The sequence below is a fragment of the Rousettus aegyptiacus genome, unplaced genomic scaffold (assembly GCF_014176215.1).
Source record: "Rousettus aegyptiacus isolate mRouAeg1 unplaced genomic scaffold, mRouAeg1.p scaffold_m13_p_4, whole genome shotgun sequence".
NCBI lineage: Eukaryota > Metazoa > Chordata > Mammalia > Chiroptera > Pteropodidae > Rousettus > Rousettus aegyptiacus.
Window position 1 is genome coordinate 16092944 of NW_023416307.1, and position 14738 is coordinate 16107681.

The 14738-nt window shown below is 32.7% G+C and overlaps 1 protein-coding gene across 1 annotated transcript in view; it reads left to right on the forward strand.

Annotated features, from left to right (window-relative positions):
• The first annotated feature begins 10647 nt into the window (after positions 1 to 10647).
• Positions 10648 to 14738, forward strand: part of TMPRSS15 (transmembrane serine protease 15) — a 99127-nt gene continuing 95036 nt past the window's right edge. Inside the window, exons 1-3 of the mRNA XM_016148492.2 lie at positions 10648 to 10792; positions 13691 to 13821; positions 14096 to 14163. Of these exons, the coding sequence (XP_016003978.2) occupies positions 10648 to 10792; positions 13691 to 13821; positions 14096 to 14163 (344 nt within the window). The remainder of the gene's footprint in view (positions 10793 to 13690; positions 13822 to 14095; positions 14164 to 14738) is intronic.

Below are 14738 nucleotides of genomic sequence, written 5' to 3' on the forward strand. Positions count from 1 at the left end.
CAGAAACATCTAGAGGATACAGATGTCTTAAGTGTTTAGGCTCTATTTTTATCACAGGGTTATTCAGCTTGAATTTTAATTAAATTGTGAAACATACCAAACTTTGTTCAGCATAGATACTAGCTTATGTAGTAGGAAATTCAAAATGTTTCAAAAAATAGCTTTCTTTGGTAGTCTCCTGCCACTTAGAAAAAATGCATTAGATATTTTAATTACATAGCTATGTTTGGAGATCTCTCTACAAGATCTCTGTTTATTCTTTATCTGCACAGATCTCAGTCTGGCTGTCATCAAACCTACCTGTTTGCTCTAGCACAACTTTTATTTAAGGGAAATGGGAGTAGGATTATGTAAAATGCTGGAATGGTTTATTGTTTCCTTCCTATCTTCACAAAGTAGAGACTTCTTGATTGAATTTTTAACAACATGGTTCTGGTGAAAAGGGGGAAAAGAAAATTTAAAAGCAGAAGTGTCACAAAAATGGTGATTAGGTTTACATGTCCAAAATCTTGAAACTGTTTTTTTGAGGCCTTTTATGTAAAACTTGGCTTAAATGTTACAATCAATATGACTTTTTTCTATTACAGTTTGTTTTATGTTCACTCTGTTAAAATTGCTACCTCACTCATAAATATTAATCTTATAATTAATTAAAATGTAAATTGATATGACCATTTAATATTAGTTGTACAGAGAATTGATTAACATGGTTTATTTTAAATTGATTCAGTATGAGTAGATAGGCTTCTTTTTCAGAACTAATTCCTTATAACCTCATTAAAACAAAATAAAGATCATAGAAAATGTATTCACAATCGATAATTACATCTAAGGTCTTAGTAGGACATGACATGTGTATATTCTCAAACGAATGAGTTTATCATGTCCAATAGCTAGAGATAAAGTAAAAGCAATGTGGATCTTTTAAAGTCAAGAACAAACAACAGGAAGACTAATTTTTTAAATGCTTAAAATATGCTGCATAGCTTGTAAATTTATTGAAAGATTTCACATTTGGCTCAATATTAGGACTTGACATATTAAACAATATCATTTCCACTTCATTAATGATATATTAGATAAATCGCAGAAAGCCAATGCCTTTAAGAGATCATTGCAAACTGGGGAGATGGCACGTTGGGCTCGCCAAACAAATGCTTTATGTTGATAGTAAGACCACATATTTCCACTGTCCAAAAAATATTTAAGATGATCTGAAATTTAATTTAGAATATTCCAGAAAATTAAAGGTTAAAATAGGGTGTAAATACCTTAAAAATAAGGTATAAATACCTTATAAATATGTAGTCATAAATACATGTGTGCATGTATGTATCTATAGGTACGTAATTAGGAGAATGCTGTTTCCTATAAGAATTAAAGAATTTTAAAAGCAACTAAGAAAAAAGCAAAATCTACATGATGTCTTAATTAACATTCTAGTGGCAGTCTATTTAAAGTTTAGAACTAATACAGTCCTACTCTGGGATAATTACTTCTGGAAAAGAAAAATATCATTAAAATATTATAAAGAATTGCTACTTTCAAATAAGCAAGGAAACACTTTCTAAATAAATTATTTTAATTCTTTTAAAGTGCGTCATGAATTAGATTTAAGTTCCCTATGACAACTCATAGTTACAGTTTTTCTGTGCAGTAGCCGCCCACCCCATAGAATGCACACATTCCAAGACCCCCAGTGGATGCCTGAAGCTGCACATAGCATCGAACTCTATATATACTATGCTTTTTTTCATATATATATATATATATATATATATATATACCTATGCTAAAGTTTCAGTCTTAAATTAGCTCATTAAAAGAGATTAATGACAACTAATAATAAAATAGAACAATTAATAAGGATACACTATAAGAAAAGTTATGTAAATGACTTTGGGACCATTATTAAGTAAAATAAAGGTTACTTGAACTGGTACCAGCACTGCTATCTGACAACCAAAATGGTTACTTGGTGACTAACAGGTGCATATACAGCATGGATAATCTGAACAGAGAACTAATGTCCTGGGGAGGATGAAGCAGAAAAGCATGAATTTCATCACACTACTCAAAACAGCAAGCAATTTAAAACTTATGAATTGTTTATTTCTGGCATTTTTCATGTAATATTTTGGACTGCGGTGACCATGGGTAACTAAAGCCTTGGAAAGAGAAACCATGGTTAAGGGGGAACTACTGTAAAAGCGAGGTAGAGTAATAAGCTGATTAAATAAAACTGATGTTTGTTTTACTCTCACATTAGAGTGCAGATATGAAAAGCCAGGGCATGTGGCTTGGTTCTGCCACTGACAACAAATAACTCCTAAGCAGTTTTCCTCCCCTTTTAAAGCCTTCAAAAGAAAGCAGAAAATCCCAGCGAGCTTCTTTACAGAGACCATCCAGAAGTTGCCCATATCTTTTTCTCTCACATCGTGTCATCCCTGATCCTAATCATGTGGCCACATCTAAACTGAAAGAAGACTGAAAACCAGGAGTTGGAGCTGGTGGCTCACAGGTAACTCGAAGAAAATTCCATCACTATAGGAGGGAAGGGGAGAATGATCTCGACCACAATTTTGTTCATGTAAACTTTTTCTTATTTTGACACAATCTCTCCTGGGATGTGATGTAAGGAATTTAGCTTAACATGTTATTATTGTGGTTAATTCCTTATGTCTAACCAGCTTTACCAGGCTCATGCCTCTATCATTGGCTTTATGGTCCTAAATAATGATTGAACAATAAAGCCACGGTGCTGATTACTGTGAGATATTTTATTTTTAATGTTTATTTCTAGCTCTTAGCAGTGGCAGCAGCATTACTTGAAACATTCATTCAACACATAATTCTGGATACAGTACAACATTATTTAATCAAAAGCACAACTACATACATGGCCACTTTCATGTAGGAACTGAGACTCTTAATAACCAAGAGGAAGTAAAATAATATTCATATAAAAAAGCTATACATTTACCTAGTAAAGAATGTTATATTTATTTGAGTGGTATCTACAGAGACATAAAAATGAAGTACGAAATTTTACTTGGGAATTTTGAGGCCCAGACCAGGCCAGGAAATTTTACTTTCCTTAACCAGATGATTTCTTAATTGAAAATTATATTTATTCTTTCAGTTAGGAAAGAAAAGAAAACAAGCCTTCTGGAATTGTTTTAATGATAATTAGAGAGTGAAAACTTACAAACTGACATGGAAAACTTATTCTGTGGAAAAAAGTAAAGCTTATATAATACTTTGGTGATGATAACAGTGCAATTAGATAAAAGAGCACTGGGAAAATTTGACAAGTAGGCAGACTCTCTTTCGATATCAAAAAAATCTTTTGACCTCCAGGCACTAAGATGATTAAAGTTAAAAAGTAACATGGTGAGAAGATAAATCCTGCCTGAGCTACAGATGTGGCTGGCACAACAATATAAAATCATGGGGTTGTGAATTGGTAAGAATTCTGGATACATAGGGGGTTTCTTTGAAAATGACCTAAACTAGCAGCTGATCGGGAAGAACATGCTGACATTTTTTCAAAGCTCCCTACTAACCAACTAAGATGCTATAAAAAGTGTGGTAACCCCCACTAGGAAAAACCAATCTCTCCCAGCCTAGTTCATTTTTCTTTCCTGAAATACAAGTCTATTTTTGAATACTGCCATGAATAGAGTTCTCTCCTTCGAAACAGTTAAGTGCTATGTAGTTCAGCATGTTCTAGTATAATACTTTTTATTCGAAACTTTCATAATCCACTTTACAGACAAAAGTAGATTAGGGTGATAGGCTTGGTGAGAGTGACATTCATATGGCAAGGTAAGAAGCCACATGGGGAGCAGGAGCAAAGGATGAAGAGCTAGGAAGCAGAATTTGCATTCGTAAAGGGAAAGTAAATATGGTTTCACTGTAGTCAGACAAAAGAAGGATAAAAGAAGCTGCAATGAAAATGAAAGGTCGGTTAGAGACATGAAGGAAAAAGACCTTAAGAAAATGTTTTAAAAGACATTGTCTCACATAGGTGATTGTTTAGGTGTCTGAAAGAAATCTGGGGAAGAAAGGCTTTTTAATGTGAAGAGACATAAATCACATACTTTTCTTTGGAAGGGACCATGAAAATCATAAAGTCATGAAATTTTAGAAATGAAAGTGATTTTTAGATCAATAACTTTGTTCTGCAGATGAGAAAACTGGAACTCAAAAAAAGAGTTTTAGTGAAATGCCCACAGTTTCATGGTAAGGGTCAATGAAAATACGTAAAGGTGGTCTACTGTCTACATGTCTGGTGCTTTTTTCCACAACAGCACACCACCTTCTTTGCATGGCAAATACATTTTTTATCAATTCAAGGCATCGGGTTTTGTAATTTTAAACAGAATATTCCGCAGGGCTTTCTTCACTATGAACCTAAAAGTAGTAAAGGAATCCAGCTCCTGATTGATGGGACTGCTAGACGATGCAAGAGATTATTAGTAATTGAAAGCAGTTTTGATCTATCTATTTGCAGTTTTCGTGAATTCTTCTATGAAATAGTATTCGGCTGTTAAAATAAAAAATAAACAGAGACCAGTCTTGAAAATTCCCCGAGCAGATAAAACCAGTTTAGCCATACAAACAAAGCTTCATTTAGCTGATTTTGCAAGACTAACCTGACCCGGGTCATTTCTTCTTTATGTCTCTGTGTCACTGTTGGGGCCAACTGAAGCTTAGTGTCACGCCAGTGGCAGGGAGGAGAGAGAGAGAGATAACGATGGCACAGAATGGTTAGCATTTTCCCTCGGTTCTTCCTCAAGCGATGCAGTGAAGAATTGCAGAATCACAGGTCATCGAGATTTAATAGCCTTATTAAAAACATATTTTAGAAAGACAAAGTATGCCCCAAGGGGGCACATGGTTCCAGCACAATAACAAACAACAAAGGGGCCAAAATGGCCACAAAAGGGCAAAAAGGCCACAAAAGACCATCAGAGAGAGAATTCAGAAGTGGGAATGTCTGCTTTATATTTGGCCTGTGATGATGGGTGGTTCCAAAGGCATTCCTAGGTGATTGGCAAGTGAGGTCATTTTGATTGACACCTGGCGGTTATATAACTCTTTGCCTAATGCACATGTCAGTACCCAGAATTCTGCTACTATTGGGGTGTTTTTTGGGCGGTCTCTAGGCTGGGCCTTTATCCCTTTGTTCCCCTTGTCGCTCTTGTCTGACTAGATACCTAACATCTGGAAATTATAAACAAAACTTGAACTCTTTCCCAAGGTTGACATGAGGTAACCACTGAAAATTCTATTACAATCAATCACTACGAAGAGTAAACAGTCATGTCTTCCTTACTATATACACTGTTTTATAACAATATACTTCTGAGCCTTATTTGTGTTTTGATTTAAGTGCTCCAAGTTTGCAAACAGTCTTTCTGGTGCATGTACAATAAACTTTTACTAATTACTACCTCAGTGATTTATCAGTTTACTTCAGCTATTTTTGAACTTTTGACACAACTGAAAATATTTTATATAAATGAACTGACTATATTGACTACTCAGTTGTTTTCAGAGCCAAGGAGCTTTAATACGACATCTAAATTCATTATTAGGTAGAGTTTTAGTTGAATAAAATTTATGTAGTTTTTAGATTAGAAATTATATTGGCTGGACTTTTTGGAAAAGCCTAAATTGAAGCTGAAGCTTAGAACATCCTTCTCTAGAAACTAAATAAATGAGTAATAAATTAGTTAAAATGTAGTCAAAAATTCACCAGAAGAAAAAAAAAAGCAAACAGACCAAACCAAAATAACAGAAACAAAGTACATGGCATAAACTTTGACCAATAACAAGAATATTAAGAGACTCGACACTTCTGTTTTTTCTACCATTCCCTTACAAACTCTCTCATCCCCATTAGTATTGCTGGAAAAAAAAAAAAAAAAACTCCAGAAGGTTCTAATTTTCCATTAATACCTTGCAATTTGTAGAAAAGCTGGTCAGATTGGGGAGTAGGCAGCCTAAGAAAATTTCTCAGGTCTAGCTACCCCTAATGTCCAGTGACTACAGGGATCGCAATGGAAATAGGAGGAGACCACAGAGGCTTGTTTTTTTCTCAGTGTTACTCATCCACTCGTAGGGAATATAGTATGCAGCAGAGTGACATCACACACACATTCACGAACAGAATAAAACCCACGTCAGTACAAGAAAACTTTGGTACAGGGTGTAAGGCAAAATTACAGAAGAGAGAAAGGAATATGAGCCATCATACAAAGGCTGTATACTGTATACAACCTCACGTAAATTTATCCTGCTCCCTCAGTACCTCCCCCAACCCCTTAGTTTATAGAAAGAAAAAAAAAAAAAAAAACATTAGTATGCATTCCTCAGACTGAAGCTTACACAAATGCAAGGAGAACTCACCAGCTCTATGGGAAAACCATGGGAAGGAGCCTAATTGGAACTAAGGGAAGCATAAACCATATAAAAAGAAACAGCATCATAGCCATTTAAATATACCTCAAAAGGAAGGAAGAAAAACAGGGAGAGAGAAAAAAAGGAAGAGAGAAAGAAAGATAATAGTATATAAAATGCTACCAAAAGACTAATTCCAGAAGCAAATTCAACCAAATAAATTTTTCTACATTTTATGAAATAGGAAAATAAGTTCAAGACAAGAACTCAATAAGATAATGAAAATACAGAATCAAAGGAGAAAGATCATGATTAAGCAAATCGATTGCAATCTGAATCGACAGCATAACAGCATTATACAAATAATAATTTAGAAGCAGCAGAGAGTTATACATTGCATACAATTAGTATGTATGAGGTAGTTACCAATATTATAACAATTAGGAGAAATGTGTAGATATAAAATAATGACTAAGAGAATCTAACCCGAGAAAAATTGGACCCTAACCTCAGTAAAACATCTACTAAATAGAGCAACAAAAAAAATAAAGACTTTAATAAAGGAAGGTTACTTTTTAGATAGAGAAAATGAAAAAGGTACACCATATGCCAAGAAAACTCAATTCAGAATAATCTATGAATTTACTCTCTATTGAACCTCGAGTATGAAACATATTATATACAAAATTAGACATATAGTTAGCTTGAGATATTTCCACAATTATATTCTGTGTAAGAAAAACAATATTAAAAAATATGTTCAGAATTCTAAGGAAAAAAATAAACTTGTTATTTACCCATGCATATAATCCCCAGAAAAATATCATTTGAGTATAAAAAAAAGAAGATTTCTCACATATGAGTGAACTCAGGAAACATAGAATCCATCAGCCCTTCTAAAAATAATGCCCTTCCCCCCCCAAAAAAAAAAAACCTGGTTGATGATGATACACATGTAATAAAAAGATAAATGGAATAGTCATAAAAAAAGACTAATTAAATACTCAGTGCCAGAGAATACAGAATATCTATAAGATTCTTAGGGAAAGACAATTCAAGACCAAATGTTTATATGCAGCCAAATTTTTCCTCAAATATTAAAACAATGAAAAATAATATTCAGTAAACAAATCTCTGGGTTATAGTACTTAAGGGCCCTCACTAGCAAAGATATTTAATAATTTTTAAAACCCTACTCCCCCTTTTTTTCCCAATAAGATCTTAATCAAATAGTCCTCAGACTTTGTACAAAGGAGGATTATTGTCCTCTTGCAACACCTAAAATTTAAAGAAGCTTACCAATTAAATATTAGAATAGTATGTAAAGTTATATGGGAAGTCAAAGAAAAAAAAAATATCCCAGGTTTGTCTTTTATGTGTTAATTAGTAGAAACTCTTTACACATTCTGGAAAATATTTTCAGTTGTAAACTGTTAAGGATCCTTCCTACACGTGTTCTCATTCATCTCTGCACAGTGACATGGGCTTTCCTGAATGTTCTATCCATACACAGGGTAAGCGAAAAACCTAAGAGTTACGGCCCCAGGAGCTACTCTCGACCAGTGGGTAAGGATATTTGGTGAATAAATATCCTGCTTCCTTGACCCTTGACTGGGATAATTCTGAGGTTTTTTCTCATTGTCTCGCACAGTTCCCAGCAGGACTGTGTGGTAACTGGCTTGATTCGAATGCCTATGTTGACTCCCCATGCCCCTGTCCCCCCAACCCCGACCCTTTCCCACTTTCCAGCTCCTCTCTCCTGGACTTTCCTTGAATTACCTCTCAAATAAATTGAGAATCTCATACAAAACTTTTTGCCTCAGTTCTGTTCTGTTCTAGCCAAACTAAAACATATGCAGTAAAAAAAATTTTTAAAGGAAAGAAAAAAATGAAAAAATCTTCTAGTCCGCATCTTTAGTTTTTTACTTTCTTAATATCTTTTGTTTAAGCAAAAAAGTCAGTGTTAGCATTGCCTAAATTTATCAGTATTATTCCTGATTTGTCCTTTTATTTTTGAGTTCTTATTTAAAAATTCCTTCCGTACCCACCCTATCATCAGAAAGATATCTTTCTACATTTTTTTCAGATTCTTTTTTCTGTACACTTTATGTATTCTTAGCCCAACTGGAATTTATTTTTCTTTATGGTGTGAGATAAGGATCTAATTTAATTTACCCTGAAATGAATAACCAACCAACCCAGCATCATTTATTGAGAAGCCATCCGTTCTCTACATATTATCAGTAACACCTTTTTCATATATCAAGTTTTCATATGTGAATCAAGTTGTCCGTGGGCTCTTAATTCTATTCCAATTAAGATATTTTTCTACCCCTGGACCAAGATCACACACTGTTTACTATTTTAACTCTGTAATGAATTTTGTTATCTAATAGGGCAAGTTCTATTTTATTTTAGTAACGTTTTAAAATTTCAAGACACGCGGTTTGTTCTTTTTCACACTAATCTGTTTGTTTTATTTCAGTCTTTCTTTCATAACTGTTGCATTTTTTAAAGCTATTCTTTCACTCACTTATTTGAACAAACTACAATTTCTTAAAACATATAATTTAAGTAGAATTTATAATATGAATCCTGATTTTATTTCTGAACTTAACTATTACAATAGTTATATAATTAACTATTTTGGTTTTCATTCCTATATTTAATATAGCCTCACTTGTGCTTGGAACAGTGTGTCAACTTATTTTGCTACCTTTTCCTTCCCTTGCATAAATTCAAAAGAAATATAATAAAGTTCTACTTGATTTTCCAAAAAGTAATTGCAGCTGCATCAGCTATAATAAAGAAAACAGTAATTGTGCTTCCATCTCTTTGGGTCCCCAAATTCAAGAGTCACTCTCAAGCTCTAATTTTAGCAAACACTCTGGCCCATTACTAGAATCTTCTACTGAATTACAAGTAAAATTAACCTCTCTCAACTCCATCTGCAGTATCTCTCATTTCATGTATATTTCAAAGTGCCTAACAATACGATTAGCATTAATTCAGTTAAATAAAAATATAAATATATTCCACGACATACATTTTTAAATTTGTATTCTATATTTGTATGAATGAAGATTTCAGAGTACAACACTCCATTTTCTTCTTTCAAGGCTAAAGAAGAAGGGAAAAAAAGTAGCTATTGCTCATTTTAGCCAATTACAATGTGCTGACATTTTAGCATATTAAGGTCCTCTGGTCTAGGACTTCATTACCTCTGGCTAGTTCTACTTACCAGAACAAAAGGCAAATGGGTTTACTTCAGAATAGGTTTGATTTTATTTATTAATTTTTGAATTCTAGATTCATTGTTACTCAAGGTATGGAAATTCCAATAATAAGCTGTACTTGTCAGAGAACAGTCCTGATTTTCCCAGAAAACATAGATCTACAATTATGAGTATGGTTATCGTAACTGTTTTCTTGCTATAATTGATGTGTTTATAGAGATAAAGTCTAGGGCAAGTGAGCAATGTCCTCCCTACCCAGAACACTTTCTTAAAATAGAAACAAATGCTTTATTTCTCTCACAGCAGCTACTCCCATTCATTGATAACTGCATGAGGCCATAAACAGTAGCCATATGATACCTTGTTTAAGCAGACTTTCGTTTAAGTAAAATCAATGCTGTCTTACAATGCATAACTTCACATGGGTGATATAAGGAATATAACAAAACTTGTGATTGTTTCAATAAGAATACGTAGATATACATTTATAACGTCTACACCTACATAGAATAGGAGAAATGCCTTAATAATGATCTGAGTCAGAGCATAAAAAGTTGACCTGTTAGGAACTCTGGACAAATACCAAACGCCATACCTAATGACTAATTTGTTTATCATAAATTTTAGATTTTTCCTAATGGTTTTCAAAATGATAAAGTGTCATTTTTTTTTTTTTTTTTTTTTTACAGCATGCCCTTAATTTCATCCTCCTCGACAAATGGCCTGTTTAGCTAATTAACATTTACAACTTTAGGTATCTTTTTACTCATTAACATCTTCTTAAAGATTAACTACACTTTAAAATTTACTTAACGTATAGAGACATAATGTTGCCAAAGGGACATACACAACTGGTTTACACTGACTAGTAGGACTAGTGTAGACTTATGTTGCTGCTATCTAAATCTTCGTTGAAAACTTGAGAGATTTTGCTCTCCAATTGGTGCAGGCTTTTAAATTCTCTCACAGGGTTTAGATTAACATATATCTTCAAAAGGCAAAAATGGTGTCAAAAAAAGGTGCACCTTCAAGGCACCATTCTCTCAGCATCTATGAAGTTATATTTGTGGCTCTCTTTGCTATTTTGGTGCTGTTCTGTGTTGGATTAATTGCACTGTCCTGGCTGGTAATCAGGGGATCAGAAAGAGGTAAGTCACATGAAGCCGGCTTTTGAAGATGCCCTCAGATAGAGGTACCCACTTTAATCTCAGTTATCCTGCCAGTATGTTTTATTCATTGCTGTGCTTTCATGACAAGATATTTATGTTGCATTCAGACGTTTCTGCTGTATTTCACTTCATGGAATTTTAGAAAAATTAGTTGGTATATAATTTGCAACGTATTTCAGAATTCAAGCATGAAACTAAATTTTTAAACAAAAATAATGTTAAGTTTCTCAGTTTCAACATATAAAAAAGTAGGTTTCATAACCTGTGGGCTAATTCTGAGAGAATTTACATATCATAAACATATTAAAATATGTTGACTATACAAGTCGATAGACAAAGTTAAAGAAAAAGAAATGATCTATTTCTAGAGAATGATATCTTCATTCTCTTATTAGGCCAACAAGTTGAATTGCAACAATATAAGGAAATGTAGATGTAAATGTAGACTTATAAAGAGCTCAAGCTACCTGAGTAGCAACTTGTAATAAACATGGAAAAAATAAGAAAATGTAACCATTGTTTAGAACTAAATTATTTGTACCAACAGCTTTTCAAGGATCTTCAAACATATTTTCTTGCTACGACAAACCTATGAACAAACCTATGAGTTAGTTGTCATTGTTACCCTCATTTTACAGGTAATGAATCAGAGACACAGAAAATTTAAGTAGCTTTTTTATGTTTGCGTTATGGTAGGTCACAGGACATCCCAAACTAGGCAATCTAACTCTAGAATTTGTGCTCTTATTTATCATTTATTCATTTATAGGATAATTTGTCTTTTGTTTAAATTGCATAGCAATAACCTGAATGTTGGGTTCATTTTTTCTGCGAAAACTTTCACATTTTTAAAATTAGGAATTATATATATATATATATATATATGAGCATATTAATTTTTTCTGAAAACTCACAAGGTAGAACCTTTTAATGTGATTGATTTTGGCTTTACCAAAAAAATTCTCAATCTTTGAGTTAGCTATTTTTCTCTAGTAAATGGATAAGTTTAAATTAGAATGCAATAAATATGATTTATGGTTTTACAAAATAATTCCAATATAATCCCCAGTTTTAAATATTATAGCCATATACAAGGGAGATATTTTAAAGAGAAAGTGGTCTTGTGGGGATTTGACATGACTATATGAACAATTAAAGAAATTATAGAGGTTCATTTAGACTTTATGAAAGGTGGCTGCTTGGCCTTATTTAAATGCGGTAAATAACTTTAAAGATGTACAATCATTTGGAAGTCCACTGGAACTTCTAGTGTTCAATCAAAGTACAAAAGTTAGCGCTCTTACTAGTAAAATGGAAAACAAATATTTGTAAATGTTAATATGATTAAATAGTGAATAACTGAATATTAAAAAATCTAGTCAAATCTATAATTAAATATCAGAAGACATAAGACATACTACCTTTAATACAAATTATTTTACTTTTTTATTTGAGATCATTTCAGACTTATGAAAAGGTTGCAAAAATTGTTTCTATATCCTCATTGTCCAGTTTCCTCTGCCAGGATCTTGTACATCTGTAGCACAGCTGGTACAGCCAAGAAATTAACGTCGGTACAATATTACTAACTGAACTGCACACTTTATTCAACTCCCACCAGTTTTTCCACCAATGCCCTTTTACCTGTTAAGGATCCAATGAAGACTTCTACCTAAAATTCAGTTATCATGCTTCCTTAGTCTCCTCCAATCCATGACAAGTTTTTCTTGTTTTTTCTTTTCAGATTTTCCTTATCTTTCATATTTAACTATGCAAATCTAAATGTAATTTTGAGTTTGAAAAAAACAAAATAGTATAAATAATATGTTACATCAATTATGCAATGATAACTATTTAGACTAAATGCATGTTTATCGTTTGAAATATTATTGCTAATATTCCTTCTGAAATAGGACATTTGTTGTTAATATATAATAGATCTTGGCTTCTAGAGTCAATCAATTCTATGCCCAAATTTTACATCTGTCACTTATGACCTCTATTACCTTAGGAAATTTTCTCCGTGAATCTAAGCTCCAATTCCCCATCTGGGAAAGAAGAAATAACATCTTCTCATACTAGATCAATGTGAGAATTATGTATCATTATTATTATATTTACTTATGATTTCATCATTGTGTGAGTTTCTATTAAAGCAATTCATTTTAAATATAAATATTTATCAAGGAAAATATTCTAACAAAGGCATTATGCAGAACTTAATGGCACATTTTAGTACCCATGTTTATATTCAATTTGTTAGCTTTTCCCTTACATTTTTTCATATTGAGATAATATACTTTCTGCAGCAATCTCAATGACGTTCTTAATGATGACATTCCTATCTAATGGCAAAAGGTCATACATGCCAATTTTATAATTATTAGAATAAAAGAAGTAGCTTCAAAGCTAGATTTCAAAGTAACAAACACACTGAAATCTTCACAGCAATCCACATAAAGAAAACCAGCAGTGTCCCTGGATGCTAGGTGTTCAAGAAGTATCTGAAAGCACCTACAAAACTTTTAATGGTCCATTTCTCACCATGTTTCTTTGAGTCAGTTCCCATAATTGGCGGAAGTTGATCATCCCTGTATCTTCCAAAAGGAAACTCCAAAAAGCTTGGAAGCATGGAGGGTGGGTTAGACTTCAAAAAAAAAAAAAAAAGGAAAAATTAATAGGACAGAGAAATTTAATTTTTAAACTTTTAAAACAACCTGATAGGGGGGAAAGCAGCTGATTATGAAACATGAAGACTGCATAGAAAAAGCAAAAGAACTACTGTGCCAAAAGCAAAAACTTTGTCTTAACTGGAATGAACCTATTCTATTTTATAATTCACATTTTTAGTGTTTTATTTCTTATTAATTCATTTAGATGCAGCATCTGGAAAAAGTCACGAAGCCAGAGGGACTTTTAAAATAACATCGGGAGCTACGTATAATCCTAATTTGCAAGACAAACTCTCAGCGGATTTCAAAGTTCTTGCTTTTGACCTTCAGGAAATGGTAGGAGACTTTCTTCAGCTGGTTTAAAAGCTCATAACAGAGTTTCACTAACTACTTGCCAAAAGATACAGAAATCCTGTTTTCTTGCCTTGAAAAATTTAGTAAATATCACATGTTCAGGATGCTTAAATGTATGAATTTCATCTCACCACAGAGAAGGAAAACACCCCAATCCAGTTCTAAGCAGAACATAAAGATTACTGTTTAAATTTTTAACGAAAGCTTAAATCTTAAATTTAATATGCTTTTTTTTTTTTACCTTTTCACTTTTTAGATAGATGAGATCTTTCAATCAAGTAACCTGAAAAACGAATATAAAAACTCAAGAGTTTTACAATTTGAGTGAGTATAGCTCAAAAATTTTATATTGATAGCACAGAATCACAAAATAGTGATCTTTTATTTAAGATTTTGTAAAATCGTGTCACTACTTTTAAGAGAAAAAGGAATATTTAAAATTTTCAACATTTTTCTGAGGATTGAGAAATTTTCATATTAGTAAAAAATAAATAATAACTCCAGACAATTGATCTTATGTTAACATGTTTCTCTCTTCTGAGGGTAAAATCTTGCAGAGACACTTGCAGGGGCTCAGGTTAAATGTATGCAGATACAGATAGAGTGTTCGATTTACTATGAGCATGGAAAAAAATTTCTCAATATACTTCATTTATATTTTAAGTCATAAGAGAAAAGGACTTATTCACTTGTACCCAGGGAGCATCAGACTGGATGGAGAGCACAGTGAGTGAATAAATGAATGAATCTTAGATTAATAGCATTGTGATGTAATTCTACTACAGATACTTGAATCAGGAATTTTGTCAATATTCATTCATTTTACTTTTATCTATTTATCACTTATTACATGTGCATCATTTATAATTTACTAACTAACATTACTAGACAGCGTGTAG